General features: G+C 35.7%; 1 protein-coding gene across 2 annotated transcripts in view; it reads right to left on the bottom strand.

Moving 5' to 3' along the window:
- Positions 1–18,087, bottom strand: part of Ctnna2 (catenin alpha 2) — a 1,043,423-nt gene that overhangs the window by 20,853 nt on the left and 1,004,483 nt on the right. Inside the window, exon 17 of one of the 2 annotated variants that reach the window (XM_004634143.2) lies at positions 11,117–11,260. The exons of the other annotated variant lie outside the window; for it this stretch is intronic. Coding sequence (XP_004634200.1) covers positions 11,117–11,260 — 144 coding nt within the window. The remainder of the gene's footprint in view (positions 1–11,116; positions 11,261–18,087) is intronic. 2 annotated transcript variants of the gene reach the window in all.

Raw genomic sequence — 18,087 nt, 5'->3', positions numbered from 1 at the left:
TGTGTGGCCAGCTCAGCCCACCAGGGGGCGGGGCTGGCTGGCATGTGGTGCTGGGGGATTGAACCGCAGTCCCTGTGCTTTGCTAAGCTTGTTTTAAGTAGGTGCTTTAGACCACTGAGCCATCCCTCCATCCCCATAATCTTTATATTTTAAAGAAGTTTGTGACTAGAAAAGATAATTATGTAATCTTTGAGTGTCCTTTGGGATTTTCACATAGTTCTTTGGAACACATGTGTGATTCAGGTTAAGAAACACTTCATAGGTGGCATTATTCCAATAGATTACCAGAGCAGTCAATCTGAGTATGGAGAAAATACCAGTAAGTAGCCAAGTTACACTCCCAATTTTTCCACTTAAAGATAATAATCAAAAACTCTAATTCTTAAGAGAAACAGCACAAAGGAATCATGCTGTTGAGGACCTTAATACAGAGTATGGTGTTCAGCCCCTAAAGAATTTGATAACACAAAACAAAAAAATTCAAGAGAAGAGTCCACATCTCCATACAAGCTGATAATTCATCTGTGAATCTATCCTTCATGTTTTCATTCCAGCTCTGGCTGTAATAGAATCAACTAATTGACTACTGATGTGCTACTTTATGCTCAAAAACTTTGTATAATGTGATCCTGTCTCCATAATAAGACTTCTGGCTCTTCATGAACAAGTACCTCCTGACCTTTTAGTAGTATGTTTCCCATAAAGGCTGGCAACACACAAACTACAGAGACATGGGGGTATATAATATGGTTACTACTTGGTCAATTCAATGTTGGATTCTGATTTTGACTGACCATTAAATTGATATATAAAACAAATCTGTAGCAAAATAAAAGTTGGGTATTATTTTTTTCGTGGATTAATGTATTCTTTTCCAGGTTTAATACATATTGAATTTCCTAGCCAATTAGATCTTTCCTATATGCTAACATCACCCAATTCTTACATTTTAAAAGCAATCCATCACTTCACCTCTATCGTTCTATAGATAGGGAACTGAGGGTAAGAGAGAAAAAACTTGCCAGCTAATTGACAATTACCAGAAATTCAAGTGCATGACCTTTGTCTGTAAGAGTAGTGTATTTAGCAATATATAAAAGCAGTCCAACTGATTTTAAATGAAAAGAATAAAGAGCAGTTAGATGGTTCTCCTTAGAAGCCAAGCTACTTCCTCCTGTAGGTGCCTGCCAAGGCCTGGCCTAGTTTAGAACCTTCTAGTTTCTTTCTGCTGGTGTGAATTTACTTTAGGGTAAATGTACCAAAAGCACCTGAGGGTTACCTTCCATCTAAAATTGGAAATATTTCTTTGGTCCAACAAAGAACATCTATAGATGGACAACATATTGTCAGTTCTCTTGTAACAGAGGTTGAGCTATATAAGAAACTTTTAACATCCCAGATTAAAGGAACTAGAAAACTCAAAAGACTGGAAATGCATAACAGAATTGCCAAAAAGCATAGAAAAAAATAGTGTTTCCTTTGAAAGCAAGCTTCAAACCTATAAAATCGGAAAACTTCTTTGGGAGAAAAAGTACTTCTTTAATTCCAAGAAGATGACAACTTTTAACCAGGAAACAGAGATACACATTAAAGGGTTGGAGATAGTATGATACAGTATTTTATTTTTACTAAAAAATATATTTAATATTGAGATGAAAGTTTCCTTAAGGCATGATCCCTATCTTAGAATCCCTGTGAATCTAGCCTTTCACAGAGTTAAATCAGCTTCATATTTATTACAAGGTATAAAGGCCATCTCATTATTTCTTTAGCTGGTACACTAAAAAAATCTCAAGGCATATTCTTCAAATATATACAGTTATATCTTTGAGAAAATGGTATCTGTTAAATCTGTAGTTATCACCTGGGAAATCTCCAATTTTCTCTTTCAACAAATAAATGCTAACGTTCAGTTCCTACGTACAAATTTCTTTGTTCAAAAGATCACCTGGTACTAATTTCCACCTTACAGAATTGCTTGTCAGGAATATTATCCCAAAGTAGTCTGAATTTCAAGGAAACTATTAGTCTGATATGATTGATTTTTATTTTTAAAATCCTTTTCAGGAAAACTACTTCTTACTGTATTCTTTCACATTCTTTTATTCCTTACATTTTAAAATGTAGTTTCTTTTTCTCCAACTCTATAAAGATTTGAAAAGAAATTAAAATAATGAAGTGCTACAATTCAATTGTTTTTATAACATTTTAAAAGATTTTTAAAACTTAGTATAGATCCTTAGTTTACACAAAGTAAGCAAAATAATTTTATGTTGTTTAAAACTTTTTTTTTCCTAAACATTTTCACTGAAACTTTAAGTTGCCTTGGGAAATGGAAATGCATGTATCAGAAAGAAAGACGGAAAGATTTGGACTGACCAAGCAAAGAGATGGATGGAGACTTGTAAAAGGTATGAAATGTGATTGTCTAAGGGTGACTGTGGGGGGGGGGGGTCCCAGAAGTCCTGCTTTTATGAATGTGAGTCCACACCCTGAGTCGAAGAATGAAGTGTTGGAGATGCATCTGACAGTATTGTATCTGCCAACACCCATCCCTCCAGAGGGCAAGGGAAGAGGCTCCATTTCAAGTGATATGTACTAGAACAAAGGTCATGATTGCACAGGAGTATAGGGTGTTCCTGAGCTCCCTCTTCTTTTCTAAACAAAAGTCTAAATGGCTTTATATTCTGGAATGCTCCCTGTTTAGCCTTTAGCTCTCCTCTCCTCTTTTTAAACCAGTGCTTTCCAAATAGTGTCCATAAATTCATTTGTATCAAGAATATTTAAGCAGAGTGCTAATGCCTGACTTAGTTCTTTCTGAAAGCTTAGGTTCAGAATGAAGGAAGCAGAGGCTGGGGATTTTCATTTCTAATGGTGATCCATGTGATTCTCCTATAGACTGAAATGTGATAGTCTCTCCTTAATTTTTGTTGTTGTTGTTGAGTCCACTGCTCCCTATTTTCAATCATCATCTCTCTAAATGACTCTCATAGAACACCTCATGGTAAAATAATGCAGTCTCAGTGAGAACAGAGACAGCGGTTGGCTGTTACTTTGCATGTAGCAGGGTAATTAATGTAGACATGACAAAGGGAAAAGGAAGGCCCTCCATCATCAAAAGGACAAATAGTTTTGTAGGAGAAACACAGGAAAATGTATTTATGCTCATTTATTTAGTATCTTGCATTGCAGTAACTGTAGTATGTACATGATACACTTCAAGGCATTGTAATCATAACAAGACTCATCAAAGTAGATGCACATCTCATTTTATAGCTAAAGAACATGGATCTCAGAGAGATCGAGTGATTTGCCCAAGTTCTAACTTCCACAACTTTGGAACAGAAACCATATACTAAGAATAGCAGAACATAAATTTAGAAGTCTGGGTTCTTGAAGGCTTACTGTATTGCTTGTGAACTACATTTATAAATGTATTCCCTGTGTCAGAGAAATAGTTCTGTATTGGATGTTTCAGCATATTTAGTTGAACCTAAATCTGATTAAAACACATGGAAGGCTGTACAAAAATTGTGAATTTTCAAATTTATAAAAATTTATATTATCTATAACAATTTATAAAAATTGTGAATTGTTACAGAGCATTCACATTTTAGGGCACTTAAGTAAAAACAATATTTTGCCTTCTAATGTATTAACTCATCAGTTTCATATATCATAATCTTGAGGGTGGAGAGCAGATGAAACCAGTCATTTTATTTCCAATTATCTTTCAAAATAAATTACTAAAATTTGATAAATTCAGTTTCTTTGAAAAATCAATACTCTTAAAATAAGAAAATCTACTTTATATGTATACTTTTAAAGTAAGAAAGTCTACTTCATATATCAGAAAATTTATCAAAGTAGAGAGTGATTGATTTAGCTAAAAAATATTCATGTGTTTTGTCTTTAGTAATTAAAATAACAATGCACTCTGAAATCTAACATTTAAAATAAAACCAGGTGTTTTATACATAAATACACAAATAAAAGAGAGAATAAATGACAGACCTCAGAATAATTTATTGAGATTTTTTTCGGAGTGATGAATAACTACTGGAAAAAAGGAAAATCTGAGGATTTGAAATTTTTGGGAAGATAATTTGAAGGGGTATAACTGGCTCAAATGAAATTTCTATTTCTATTTTTTTAAAGAATTGTTGCACTGATTTCCATTGTGATTATACTAGTATACATTCCTGCCTGCATACGCTATTAGGTCTTTGATGATAGTCATTCTGGAGTAGGACAGTATCTCCACATAGTTTTGAATTTTTCTAGTAGCCAGCAATATTGGATATTTTCTTGTGTATTTATTGGCCTTTTGTTCTTTTTCACTTACACTATTAGTTTCTCTGAATTCATTAAAAATTAAGTTTTAAGCTATTATGCTTCTTTATTGCAAGAGTGTCTTTTTCATGTATTTGAATACCTACACTTAAGATTATGATATGAAATATATTAACTATTGTTATTTTCTTTTTGTTACAAGATTTTGTATTTGTTTTCATCAAATAAAAATGTTAAAAACTCTGAAAAATAAAATATGGATGTTTTTAGTAACTAAACAAAATGCTGACATGTCAAGCATATACTATGTGTTCACTCCTAAGAAACCAGGGAAAAAAAATGAACACTAAAATATCCTCCAGTTCTCAGTCACCTTACAAACTACTTGAAAGACAAGTATGTACTCTGAAACATCATGCAAGGCATGACCTGAGAAAGTACCATGCAGTCAGAGAAGCCTGAAGGAAACTTTCTGAAGCATTATTAACATCAGCAGCCCACTGCGACCTGTGGTAGGGATCCTAAAATACCTCAACCCCATTTTCTTAGTATTTCAAATGAGGTTGAGAATACTCATCCTCCACTGGAGACTGTAAAGACACACTTCACAGAGCATTCCAGATGCTTAGCACAGTGTCAGGCAAAAGCTAAGTCTTCAGGGTGTCTTAGGTAACATAGAAATTGTTGTTGATATTTGTCACGTTTAGTTTTCCCTCTAAGTAGGTATCATTGTGCTGACTTACTTATAAAAGTGAAAGCCCAGAGAGACTGCTACGATAGCCCAGTATCATCCAGGTGATAAGAAGTAGAAATGCTTTCCAAATTCACAACAGCTCGGACTCATAGTGATCCTCCTGTTTTCAGCCTGTGCAGAGCTGGGATTATAGGCATGCACTACCATGCCCAGTCTCGGTGGCCAGCTCAGCACACCTGGGTGAGGGGCCAGTGTGACATGTGGTGCCAGAGATCAAACCCCAGTCCCTGCACTTGCCTAAGCAGGTGCTTAGTCCTCTGAGCTATCTCACCAGCCCTCCAAATTCACCCTTAATAACAATGTCTTGCTTACTCTATTAGCATTATTTAAGAGAACATTCTCTTCTCTAAATTATTTTTAAGTTCTTCAACAACCAAAATTCATAAGCTGTTACTATCCTCTCAACATTATTGCTTTTATTCAAGTAAATGCTAAACTATGAGGTACATACTTTTGCTTGGCACATCTTCAAGGATATATTTGTCTTGGTCAGTGGAAGGACAATCATAAAAGTACACATTATTGTTAAGAAATATGTGCTAGAAATACACACAGATACACATTTTTATGTATATTCAATAAGGTAGAACTAATTTGTGCTGGAATTTGAAGCAAACTGCTTCTAGAAGATGACAGTATGCTCCAACTTAGGGAAGAAAAGACACCATCATTAATCGTAGGAAAATTGGGTTTCCCACCACTTCCTGACTTTCTAATACATTCTCAAATAAAAACACTGAACATTATAGCTGTGGGGAATAAATGAACTATGCGAAAAGCAACATAGAGCTTAAAGCTACATTGATATTTGTGGCTGTTGATGCCCACCATCTTGGTGACCAGGGTTTTAGTAAAATGTAATATATATATATGCTTTCATTGAATTGCACTTAATTAAAAAATGTAGAATTGTTAAACAATTCCACACCAAAAAAATAACATTCAGAAATAAATATTTCTCTGGGCATTCTCTCTCTCTTCTCTTTCTCATTTTGTTACAACTTCAAGATACAGAGCAAGTTAGCTGGATCTTCTTTAATTTTTTTCCTCCATTTTTAACTTTTGTTAGTATGTGTGTGTAGTAATATGGGTATACTACTTCTGGAGAATTGATACATATACACGACACATTCTAGTTCCACTTCTTTATTTCCCATCCTTCTCTTCCATCTCTTGGGTCGCCCTTATCTTTCTGCAAAAGATTTATCACCCTATTTCTAATTATCTATCATTTACTTACTAAAATTTTATAGTAGCATGACAAAAGAAAAGATGAAATATTGTCTCCAAATGTTTCCAGTATCACTTTCTTTCTTCAGGATTTTGATAGCATCATTTAATAATTCCTTACTCTTTCTTCTTTCTTTGTTTTTTTTTTGGACCTGGAATTGAAGTCAGAACCTTACACTTGGTTCTGCATCCCTGAGCTATATCTTTAGCCCTCTCTACACATAATAATCATCATTTTAATTATCTTTCCCACAGTTCACCACAGCTTAAACTATTTTTCCAAAGGTAGTCTTGCATTATTGCTAGCTCTTAAAATCTTTTACTCTTAATACTTAATTTTCTTTTCCTGAAACCTTTTTCCAAGAATATACAGACATGAGTCATTTTTGTAGCCTCATCAAGATTCTAAAACTTAGGTGTGAAAATGAATCACCTGGTATTTGTTGAGAGTGATGAGTTAGGCACAGATTCCAAGAACCCACTCCCTGGAGCTCAGTTTCAAGACGTCTACAGCTACCCAGGGTTTTAGAGCCTCCTCCCACCACTTTGCTAGGCTTCGCATCTTAGGATCTTGAACCTTGTGAAAAGCACCCATGTAAAATCATCATGGCTCAGAAACACTGCCTTGAGTTCCAGTCCCAACTTTCCATTCTCATTGAGCATTTCCACCCCTTTCTCATATTTTCAGATCTAGTCACTTCACTTAACTGTTCTGTTTCTCTTCTTAGATACCCACCCCCTTCATCTTGATCATATCTTGAATCCTTGCTCTTTCTACTTGAGTACTTAAACCAATGTGCATATACATTCTTTCAATGTAATTATTACAGTGTTTTATAGTTACTTACTCATTTTTTTTGCTTTCCAACGTAATTTCATCTCTACATCCATAGTACATAAAGCATTGGATATTACTTTATGTTTGATTATAGAACTCAATCATTTATTACTTAAATGATTTCCATGGATACTTGGAAGTGGGGGCAGAAAGTAATTACTACCCTTAACATAAAAGTCTTGGCACATACAATCCTAATAGTTTTATAATTCTTTAATAATTCTTAATTATTTTATCGCACAGAATTATATTAAAGTCCTATTTGATCATTTACTGAAAAATTACTTCTAAGAGAGGCCTCCTTGTTTTGTAAAACTGCCTTTGATCATGACTTCCTTCTCATATAGACAAGTTTGACTTTTGAAAGTGATTTCCTCAGATAATGAACTCTAAAAATTAAATTTATGTCACATTAAGAAATTTAGATATAGTTTCCTGGGTAGCCTAAACAAGTGTATATATTTACTGAATGCTTACAATTTGGGAAAAAGTTATTTTAAAAAAGCAGTTCAATTCATATAAAAACCCAACCTATTAGAAAGGCCAAAGTATCAACTTGGAAAGAATTTGTATGATAAGAGACTAAAAAAACAAAACAAACAACTCCTTTGAAAGGATGCAAGGAATATGCATCTTTACAAACAAAGAAGCTTTGCAGCATAAAAAGTCCACGTTTCTCAATCTTAAATCATATCCAGTCAACAACCTCCTCCCAATGTCTCAGAGGAAAGACTTGCCTTAACGCTTGCAGTCTTACTGTGTGCTGAAACCTTATTAGCAGTGGTTATTAGGGAAGAGAGTGTGACACAACTGTCACCTCATACACAAAGTCTTCAGTTGACCTCAGAAAATAATTTTTGTTTCACAAAGCCTCATGAGGTCATGAACATGTCCATCCCCACCTACCAGTTCAAAAACTGCCAATGATATTTCCAAAGTAATGGTTCCTCTCTACTCTCCTCAGAAAACCAGATTGTCTCAGAGCTGCTCTTTCTAGTTCCCTCATTCTTTCCTTTTTTCTTCCATAGCTAGAGTTGTAAGTGATCAAGTTTTCTTGATGTAACTGAGAAGATGGCAGCTAGTTTTTATCTTTATATAGAGCAGCTGCAGTTCATTTGCTTGCAATCTCCTCAGCAGTTCTAAACAAGAGTAACTTATGTTGTAACATTAATGTATGATTAAGGAGAAAAGGCTTGGAGCTGAACTATGCCTAGAGACTCTGATTGTGATATATAATAGCCTGAACATAAGATACTCTTAGCTCCATTAACAATTCTGCGGTCTTGCAGACCTGAAGTGCTCTCCCAACCTCTTTACGTAAATCAGCACAAATCTAAATCACCCTTCCAAGTTGGCAAGCAGACTCAACTTATCCCAAAGCCATGCCAGAGTGGTCCAGCCCATCTAATCTGCAGGGATGTTTCCTAGTACTTGAGCACTTACTGAATTTGTTTCTAGGTTGGCATGGGTCTGGACTCCTAGTGAGGTTTCACACTGCCCACATTCGGCAGCCAGGCTGTGAAATGTTTGCTTTCAGCTCTCATAGCACATTAACTTAATAACTACCAATACCCTACCAATAAACTTTTTCCAAAACCACATAGGAATTCTCTCAGATGGCATTAGTAATTTTGAATTTTGGTATCCTCAAGAAGAGCTACTACATTTACCTAGTAGATTAGGATATTTTGAAATCCCAGATAAGTAGAAAATATAGAAAAGTGTGAAATTAAAAACAAATCAGTCTCCCTAATCAATGCATGGCTATTTGTGATAGGTCCTTCCCTCTCTTCAGATGTAGTCACATAAAACACTCTGAACAGGTTATGTGAGCAAGACAATCAAACTATGCTGTTTATTTAAAAGAACATAGCTACACACATATTTCCTTAACCAATAAAAAATTCATATCAGATAGAGGGTATGTCTTAACTACTAGTCTGGATTGAGATTTTTTTCTACACTGAATAATTAAATCCAATATGAAAACTATAAATTATCACTATCCAATCCTTGTCAGAGCAACCATTTCTTGAAAAACATAAAAGAGTAGAATTTTAAAATGGGGGTACACACCTAGTGAAAATCCTTCAGATCATTTAAAATCCTTTTACAGATAAGAAAAGTGGAGGCCCAAGAAACATAAATAATTTACTTTGAGTTACCTAACTTGGCAATAAGACCTCAATGCAACTTCTGTCACATTTCACTGTCTCCATGAAAGCATGATATCTGTATGTATTTTTAAATTATAGTTGTAATACATACAAAATGAATAAAAACACTGAACATCACTAAAAATGAAACATGCACATGGAGATAAACAAGTGCATGCACCACGCATTCCATGAGAGACTCTCTGAACTGGCACAAGCGCACAGCACAACCGTTCTTAACTCACGAAGTTTAAAGACGACTGTGTTCCGAGAGTTTGTAACATATGAGCATTTCTTACCTGGCAGCTGTATGGAGGGTTGATAAAAGACATTAAAAATTTGAGCTATGATTAAACATTGGACTTTTCTAACACTGAAGGTTTGCTTCTACCTGGGTTTGGGGCTCATCATACTTTTGAATGAAAGGTGGATCAGAGACTTGACAGAGATAAATAACATATGAAAAACTTCAGCATTGTCATTCATATTGCCACATTAGGATGAATGCCAGGTATTATCACCCAAATTGTCCTGTTGGCTAGATGGTAATATTTCTTCTCATTAAGACTAAAGCTCTTTAGAATTATAGTCAATTTTTAAGTCCTTAGGATGAGAAAATAACTTCAGAACCCCTCATTATCCCCAAACTCAAGGGATCAGTATCTGCTCTAGTGTTTTTAATATAAAGTTACATAATTTGGGGAGTGAGGACAACACAATCTACACATAGCAGAGAAACTGGTCATGAGAAAAGACTCCACTCAAACTGTCCCCAGTTCTCCAAAACCAGTTTTAATATGTGGCTGTTTAACTCGGGGTGGATTCTTTGCAAACCATGAATGATACTCTCATGCATACCCGTGGTACACACCATGATTCATTCCTGCTACCCCACAAGAGCCCGCAGGACTGCACATCCTGACTACCAAATCTTTCCGGAAATGGCCACCCTGATGCTTCACTGGCTTTTCAAAATTTAACCACTTCCATGAACTGTATTTAATATTTTGTACAAAAGTACACATTTTTTTGCATGTTTAACAGGTACCCAGGAGACAATAAGGAAAGCAGTGAAGTATTCACTCTCATTGATTTTTCTTTTCCAAATATGGAGGCACATAAAATGACAAATCAGTAACTGAGACCCCAGTGGAAACAAAGGACAGTAGTGTTTTACACCTCTTCACTACCAAGAAACTGCATCAAACAGACCAAGCAGCACCATGACATGCAACAACAACAACGACAAAAAGGTTGCATATTTGGTTGTGAGACCTTAAAATGGCTGTGCCTTTGAACTTGAGGAAAACAAAATTTAATGATCAATTTGGTAACTGATTGAGGAATTGTCTTTGGTTTACACCAAAATCAAGTTAACTAATAATCTTCATGTATTAGTTTTTATCCCCCAAATTTTTAGAAGACCTGAGTAATTTTCTTGGCAAACAACAATAAAAAAGGATATTCGCTGACCCTAAAAAATTTCAAATGAAGAAGACTACATCCTCTGAACTATCTCAGAGAAGGTCACAAAAGGTCTACAGAATAGGTTCATTCCACATACACAGTAACTTTCAGTCCCAGTGGGAAGAAAGACTGGGAAATAAAGGAATGAAAATACCATTTTTCTTCTCAAGTTCTGATCGTGATTGAAGAGTTTATCAGAGCTATGGAATTCCTAACCCATGGAAAGAATACATAAATATGTCTTTTGCCCAAAGTTGACTAACAGTGAGTAAAGAGGGCTTGAGTAGACAAATCTTTATTTCCCTGAGACCCCACCCCTTTTCTTCAGAATTAATGATTACAATGAGAGATATTAGATTAGAAAGCCAAGTTACTCACCATGGAGGAATCACTGCTTCCACTCCCGATCGGAGCTCCCTCAGCACAGGTTGGGAGGTGGGTAGAAAGTTGACTAGCCCTGCCCCCATCTATGACATCACAATCTACCTCATAAAAGGTAGTGAAAGTGCTCTGAACTCCTGTCTGATTTCCGAGAGATACAGAAAAGAGAGAGTGAGAGAGAGCGCAAGAGAAAAAAAAAAATTACCCGTATCCTACTCAGGGGAATTGGGAACTGCAAGAGGGAATGGGTTATTTATTGGGAGAAAGAGGTATCTGATGAAACTTGGTGCTTAAAGAGCTAAGTGTGGGTCTTCTTGAATTTAAGCAGCCCAGTCACTTGGATTCATATTTAGGTCTTGAACAAATAAGGGAACCGTCCGGGTGGAGGACGAAGAAGCACCTTGCTCTATCAGGCACTGTAAGGGACAATTATAATAGGCTTGAAGGGGATGAATCCCCTATTCAAAGCTTTCAATATCACCAAGAGAAAAGCCAAGGGCTGTAGCTCTTAAAGCCTGGAACAATATGTAGGGATCCCAGGTATCATTTTTGGAGGTTACATTGTCCTACTGGAGGACTTCCGTCACCTGCTGCCTCCCAGTAAGTACACGGCACTAAGGGGATACTTACCTCTTTTATTGGGTTGCATTCATTGTTAGAACTGCAACTGTTTTTACTGCTCCTTTTTGTACTGGAGGATGGTTTGTGTGAAAGACATCATTTAAAAGATAAGCCAATAAGCAATGCCAATTTCTTCCCTTAGAATTCTCAAATTTTTCTCAGCATACTGACAATTGATGTCTTTCTGTATCAAATTCACTACATATCTAAAAAGGGTACTTATCTTCAAAGCTACAGGGAAGTCAAACGGCAAGATTCCTTCAATGATTGGATTCTCAGCACTCAGAAGCTCCATTTATGTACCACAGTAATGCCATCTAAATGTTTTTAAATAAGCAATTCTGCTATAGTCTTATAGCTGTAGCCTGTTTTAATGTCTGAATCCAGTTGTTATGGGAAATCAGACAATGTATAAGAATATGTAGAAGGCCACAGGATTTTATTAATGGAGATTTAAAGGTTTAAAATATTAACTAATGCTATCAAGTAGATTCTATAGCAAAATAAAATGATGGGTGATTTTGTAGAGCAGGCAGGTCTCAAGCCATTCACATAGAAGACAGGTCTTGTGCTGCCTAGTGGAATATATGAAAAGTGAAACCATCACTTTCCACAGAGAAAGTATGGGCAAAAGGGAAGATTCAGGATGACACCTTGAAGTTTGTGGCATCTTGTAAGGTTAAAACCCAAAGCTGGCTTCCATAGCAGATAAACAAAACCCAATACTTGGGAATTTCAAGCCAATGTAGTTCTATTTCTAATCCTGTCCTCCTTAGCTTACTGAGTGCATAAGCATATTATAGCAATCACAATTTAAAATTAAGTAAAATTGGCAGATTAGGGAGCAGTCTGAAACACAGAAGCTCCTAAATTCAAATTTATTATGAATTTAGTGACATCACTCCCATCTTGTCCTTGGAGAAAATATTAAAGTCATTTAAATAATGTCTTTAAATATAAAAGACATAACATGAAACATGTAAGATGAATATTTTTTCTGCACTTGAGTTCTCCTGTATTTAATAGAGACAGCAACGGAACCTCACATAAGCATATATTTTCCTTATTATTTCATTGTTTCCATACTCTACAGTTCTATAATTCTAAACTCTAAATTCAGATTCTGCATAGGGAAGCATTTATTTCTGAGAATTTTATAGTTACTGGCCCTGGGAAGTGTTGTTTTCTGTGTTTACCTATTAAAGCATTGACTAGTTGGCTTATCTTTGTTTTCAGGAACCAACCATATTTGGCTTTAGAAAATATGCATCTCCTGGTTTTCCCATTACAGGAGATAGATTAGTCATATACCATTATTTCTCAATATAAAAATTATTATTTAGAAACTTATTTGAGTCTTCTCTCATCTCATAAAAATGTAAAGGTCATTAGGATTAATGATGCAATTGTCCATTCTTCCAATAAACATCTCAGAATTTTTTACTGCCCACAAGGAAGATGCACATCTTTCTTATTAGAATAAAAATGGAGTTCAGCACTTTTTAAATATTGAAATAGAACAAGCTGAACTTAGGTCATAATCTGTCAGTATGTCTTTTTAATTACCTACTATCTATTTGGGAATGAAGTGTGATTTCAGGAACTCAATGCAAAACTAGGCTGCATCACAGGGATGCAGGGGAATAAACTGTGCAGACTTTTCAGATGAATTTAGTAAGATTGATTGTGATAATGCCCTTAGTTATTAGTTAAAACAAGATCATTTACTTTGACATGAGATGACAATGCCAGGATATGATAATCTCCAGATTCCACCTCGAATCTAGCTTTTTGACAGCATCCATAATATCCAAGTCTTACTGCAACTGATGATGTAGTGCACAATTTTGATGATATTAAATAGAGGAAGAACTCTTCAAGGAGGAACATGAAGTGACTGTAAGACTTCAGTGGTCAAGAGATGCCATAATTCAAAGTTGTACTTTATTCTGACCAGAGAAAGATTTGAAATTTCTGTTGAAGGTAATACAATCTATGTAATTTCTTGGCACAAAGGGCTAAGTAGAAAGAGAATCAGTTGTGAAGCCCAAAAAAATAATCTCCAGATGCATTGACAAAGTAATGGATCTTGGAAGTTATGGCCAAGTAGATGTCATGTAACCTGACCACAATGTTATCATTGAAGATGAATCAGTAGGCAGAGATTCCCATAAATATTGAGAGATTTGAATTAGGAGCTCCTATATAAAGAGACAATATTTTCGTTTTGTTGTATGACATTGTCCCACATACAGGAATTTGAGCTGAAAAGAGTACATATTACTTAGAAGATGACATTGACTGACACTGCTCTAGGAAATTCTTCCTCGTTGCAAAACAGATTTGCAAAAGAAAACGGATGAAAGAGGTCGAGAGACACATCCAGATTTGCCAGAACAGCGAGTCTGAGTTCCAGTCAAGCTCCTTCTCAGCAAGGCATCTGCATAGATGAAGGTATTCAGAGAAAAGGACTGAAGCAAGAGAGAGTACTGAGGATGAAAGACAGATTAAAAGTCTAAATTAAGAAATTTTCTTGCCCTCAAGAAAATAAGATTAGGATGAAGGATTTAAAGTATATTTATTGCCTAGAATGAAATGACTATGCAAGATAGAGAGTAAGATAATGTTCTCTCAAGCAGTAAAAGAAAGCTGAACTACGAAAACGTCACATTGCCTATCAGCAAGCCTTTCCTATTTATAAGACACGTGGACCATAATGTAGCACATATTTCTCTTCTAAGGGCTGTGATCAAAGCCATATTTTATGCACCATTTAAATTAGCCTGGAGAAAGCACTTGACAATATAATCTATAGACACAGAATGTAGATGACAGTTAATATACTTATATTTCTAGAATGTAGCAAACCAAGAAAATGGAGAAGACACAGAGATTAATATCAGTAAATACCCTACTGTCCTCACAGAGAATCTGAAATATTTCTTTGATCTTAGCAATTAAATGGAATTACATGAACATAAATACACATTCTAGTGGAAGTATATTGAACACAAAATTTTTACTTTTCATGTGAATTATGTGGCATTGGAGAATAAAAAGTATTTAAATAACTAAACTTAGTATTTTTTTAGTGTGCCTTTTACATAGTAGGGATCCAACCAAAACATTGCTCTTAATGAACCAGATAAATATACACATGTAAACAAAAAAATAAATAAAACTCTTTAAAGCCCTGATTGTTAGTTGTTATTGGAAAGTAAGATTATTTGAGTCCCATATGAAAAGCTGTCATTTATAGACTTTTTTATTTCACTAATAGCAGTAATATTATAATCTTTATGATCTGAGATTGTCACTGTATAAGTCTCAGTAGAACTTTGAACTGTAGATGTTGACAACTTATGGTAGTAGTGGGTTTTGTTGAGTTTGTGCTTCTTTTTTTCTTTTTTTTTCTCTCTTTTTTTTTGTGGTAGTTGGGATTAAACCTGGGGCTTTCATGTTGATCTACATCCCTAGTCTTCTTCTTCTTCTTCTTCTTTTTTTTTTTTTTTTGTTTGTTTGTTTGTTTGAGATAGGGTCATGCTAAATTGGCAAGGGTGAGTATGAATTTATAATTCTCCTGCCTGAGCCTCCCAGAGTGTTTGGAATATAGTACAAGTATGTGCTACCATGCCCAAACTGATTTATTTCTTTTGAGAAACATTGCCAAAATTTTATCAAAACTGAGAAAACATCCTGTCAAGTGTGCTATAGGATTTTTTTCATTTCTCTTATTTTTGAAAATCTTATCGAATGTAAAGGTATATTTTAAAAGTTATAATGAAATCAGCTAATCCTTAGTATATAGCTTAATATTCACCCTCCACAGCTTGTTTGATAGCTGCTTGTGTTTACTTGCTCACATTTTAATAGTCCTTAGGTGAGAAATTCTTAGCACAAGTCCAATGAAAACCAGAAAAATATCACCATTGAAGGGCCGGCCTGATGGCTCAGTAGACTAAAACGCCTGCTTAGGCAAAGCACAGCAGCCAGTGTTTAAGCCCCAGCATGCCAGGCTGGCCCCGCACGCAGGGTGCACTGAGAAGGCGATTGAGACTGGGCCTGGTGGCATGCACCTGTAATTCTAGCGCTTGGGAGGCTGAACACAGGAAGATCACTATGAGTTTGATCCAGGTAGTGAGAACCTGTACCCCCTATAGGCCCTGTTCAGAACACAGAAAAAAAAAAATCATTGAATTTTATAATCATTAATTATAAATAACCTATTTCTTGATCAAAGTTCAAAAGTCCTGTACAGAAAATTCAGAAATCATGGTCTGAGTTTGAAGATATTTTCAAATAAGACTCTTCCCTCAACTCTTTGGCCCCTCATGGTGGAAGTTAGGGAATCAGGTAAAATTGGTTTTGCTCTTGCATATCCAAAACAGATTTCAAATTGAGAGGTTTCCCTAAGATAGTTCTTCCAAGGGTTAAACATTTATATTTTAAGTCTTTTTAAATTATTTAAAATAAAGAATTCCTGCAGTGAAGTCAGATCCATATCATACAGGAGGACAGGTAGTCAAGTATGAATCTTATGCAGACACTGTATAAGCCAGGACTCCTTCCATTGGTTTGTCTGGGTGGCACAGATACACCAAGATGCATGCAGTCGTGCCTCCTCCTCCCAGTACCTCCTCTGAGTACATTTTCCAAGTTTGAAAAGAAAAAAACTGTTATTACTGACTGATGGCTAAATAATCTTCAGGATATTAAGTGAAATTCTCTTCACTGGTTGATAAAAGGTTAAAGTGTCAATTTATTTCCTTTTAATTAGAGGCTCTCAGAATTTATATTACTTCTAAAAGCCAAAGGAATAAAAAAGTTCTTTAATTGAATAACAAGTAAGAACATTGATATTTTCAGGTAAAACATGCTTTGTTTATAGCCGCTGACTCCTCTGCACTCACAAGCAGGAATGCCCACTAGCTTAAATAGAAATAACTCCTCAGTCACTAGTTCAAGAGATGCCAACAAATCCTGCCACTGAGTTGAACAAAGTTAGGTTATTGGCTTGGCTCATGTAAGAACACTAGAACATAGTGTTTTACTATGCACAAAACAATTCAGTAGCACAGTCACCGATTTCATGCTGTAAATGAATACCTGATCATTTTCAGGGAGTATAATTGATTATAGTAGTAAGTTTAGGGCCGCCGGGACAGAACACACAACTGAAGAACCACTTCTTAGAGTGAATCAGTGTACCACTTTGTGTAGCTCAGGGCTGCCTGAACTTACTGACAGGAGGTACAGCCAAGGCCAGAGCATTAAGTTGTAAGTTTACAACAAGAGTGATGCCCAACAAGAGTAACTCTACTCTCGAAATTCTTGTTATTTCCCCTCCTCTTCAAAAAAAGAATATTTTCAAATGGGCTGACTCAATTTTCTAACCCTGAGAGAATGCATTTTCACTGAAAAACCATTTAAAAGGTTTTTTTTTTTTTCACCCCTTGGAAAGTTTGTGTAAAAATGAGTGACCTCATACACTGATAAGAATGCGACTAAGGAAAGACTTTTTTTTTTTTTTTTTGGCAGAACCAGGGCTTGAGCTCAGGCCCTTGAGCTTGCCAGGCAAGCGCTTATTCTCCTGAGCTATCTCCCTGGCCCAGAATGCAACTAAGGAAGATGTGGTACAGAACTCAGAGTTTAAGTGGCTATAGCTTTACTGTCATAACAGTTTTTCTTTTTGAGACTGGGTATCACTATGTAGTTCATGTTGGCCTCAAACAACAGCAATCCTCCTGCTTGACCCTCCCAAGTGCTGGGATTACAGGCTTGCGCCACCAGGCCTGGCATATCATAGAAGACTGGGGGAGGGGTGGTAGAGGAACATTAAGTCCTGCAACAACTTGCCTTAGTAACAAAATGTGAGCAAAACAGGGCTATCATTCTGATAATGAGACGTGCCTGTTTTATTGTCTTAGTATCACTATCCCCCCATCCAGATTATAATCTGAAATTTGTGTTATCATACTCTCTTTAGCTATGGACATCACAATTCTTCTCTAGATCAGAAAGTGCTTTTTTAAAAAAGCCTGAATATTTAAAACCTCACCCTCTGGAAGGTCTGGATAAAATTTCTTTGGAACTCCTCTTCATTTCTTGAACACGTATATTTTTGTTCAAATGAAGCACAGAAAAAAATGTGTTCAAGCCCAAGCTGAAATAGCTAGCAATTTAGATTGTTTTCCTTTATTGCTACACTCTCAACAGTGGAGATAATCAAAAATTGCCTATAGACAGAATCAGAAGGTACTAAAAAGAAAAGCTTCCCAGAAGTTCCTCAAAGCACTGTGCCACACACTTAGAAGTGGTGCATGTTTCAATGACTATTTCATTTTACC

Source organism: Octodon degus, unplaced genomic scaffold (genome assembly GCF_000260255.1).
Source record: "Octodon degus isolate 3935 unplaced genomic scaffold, OctDeg1.0 scaffold00058, whole genome shotgun sequence".
Classification (NCBI taxonomy): domain Eukaryota; kingdom Metazoa; phylum Chordata; class Mammalia; order Rodentia; family Octodontidae; genus Octodon; species Octodon degus.
This window is presented reverse-complemented; position numbering and strand designations above follow the sequence as displayed.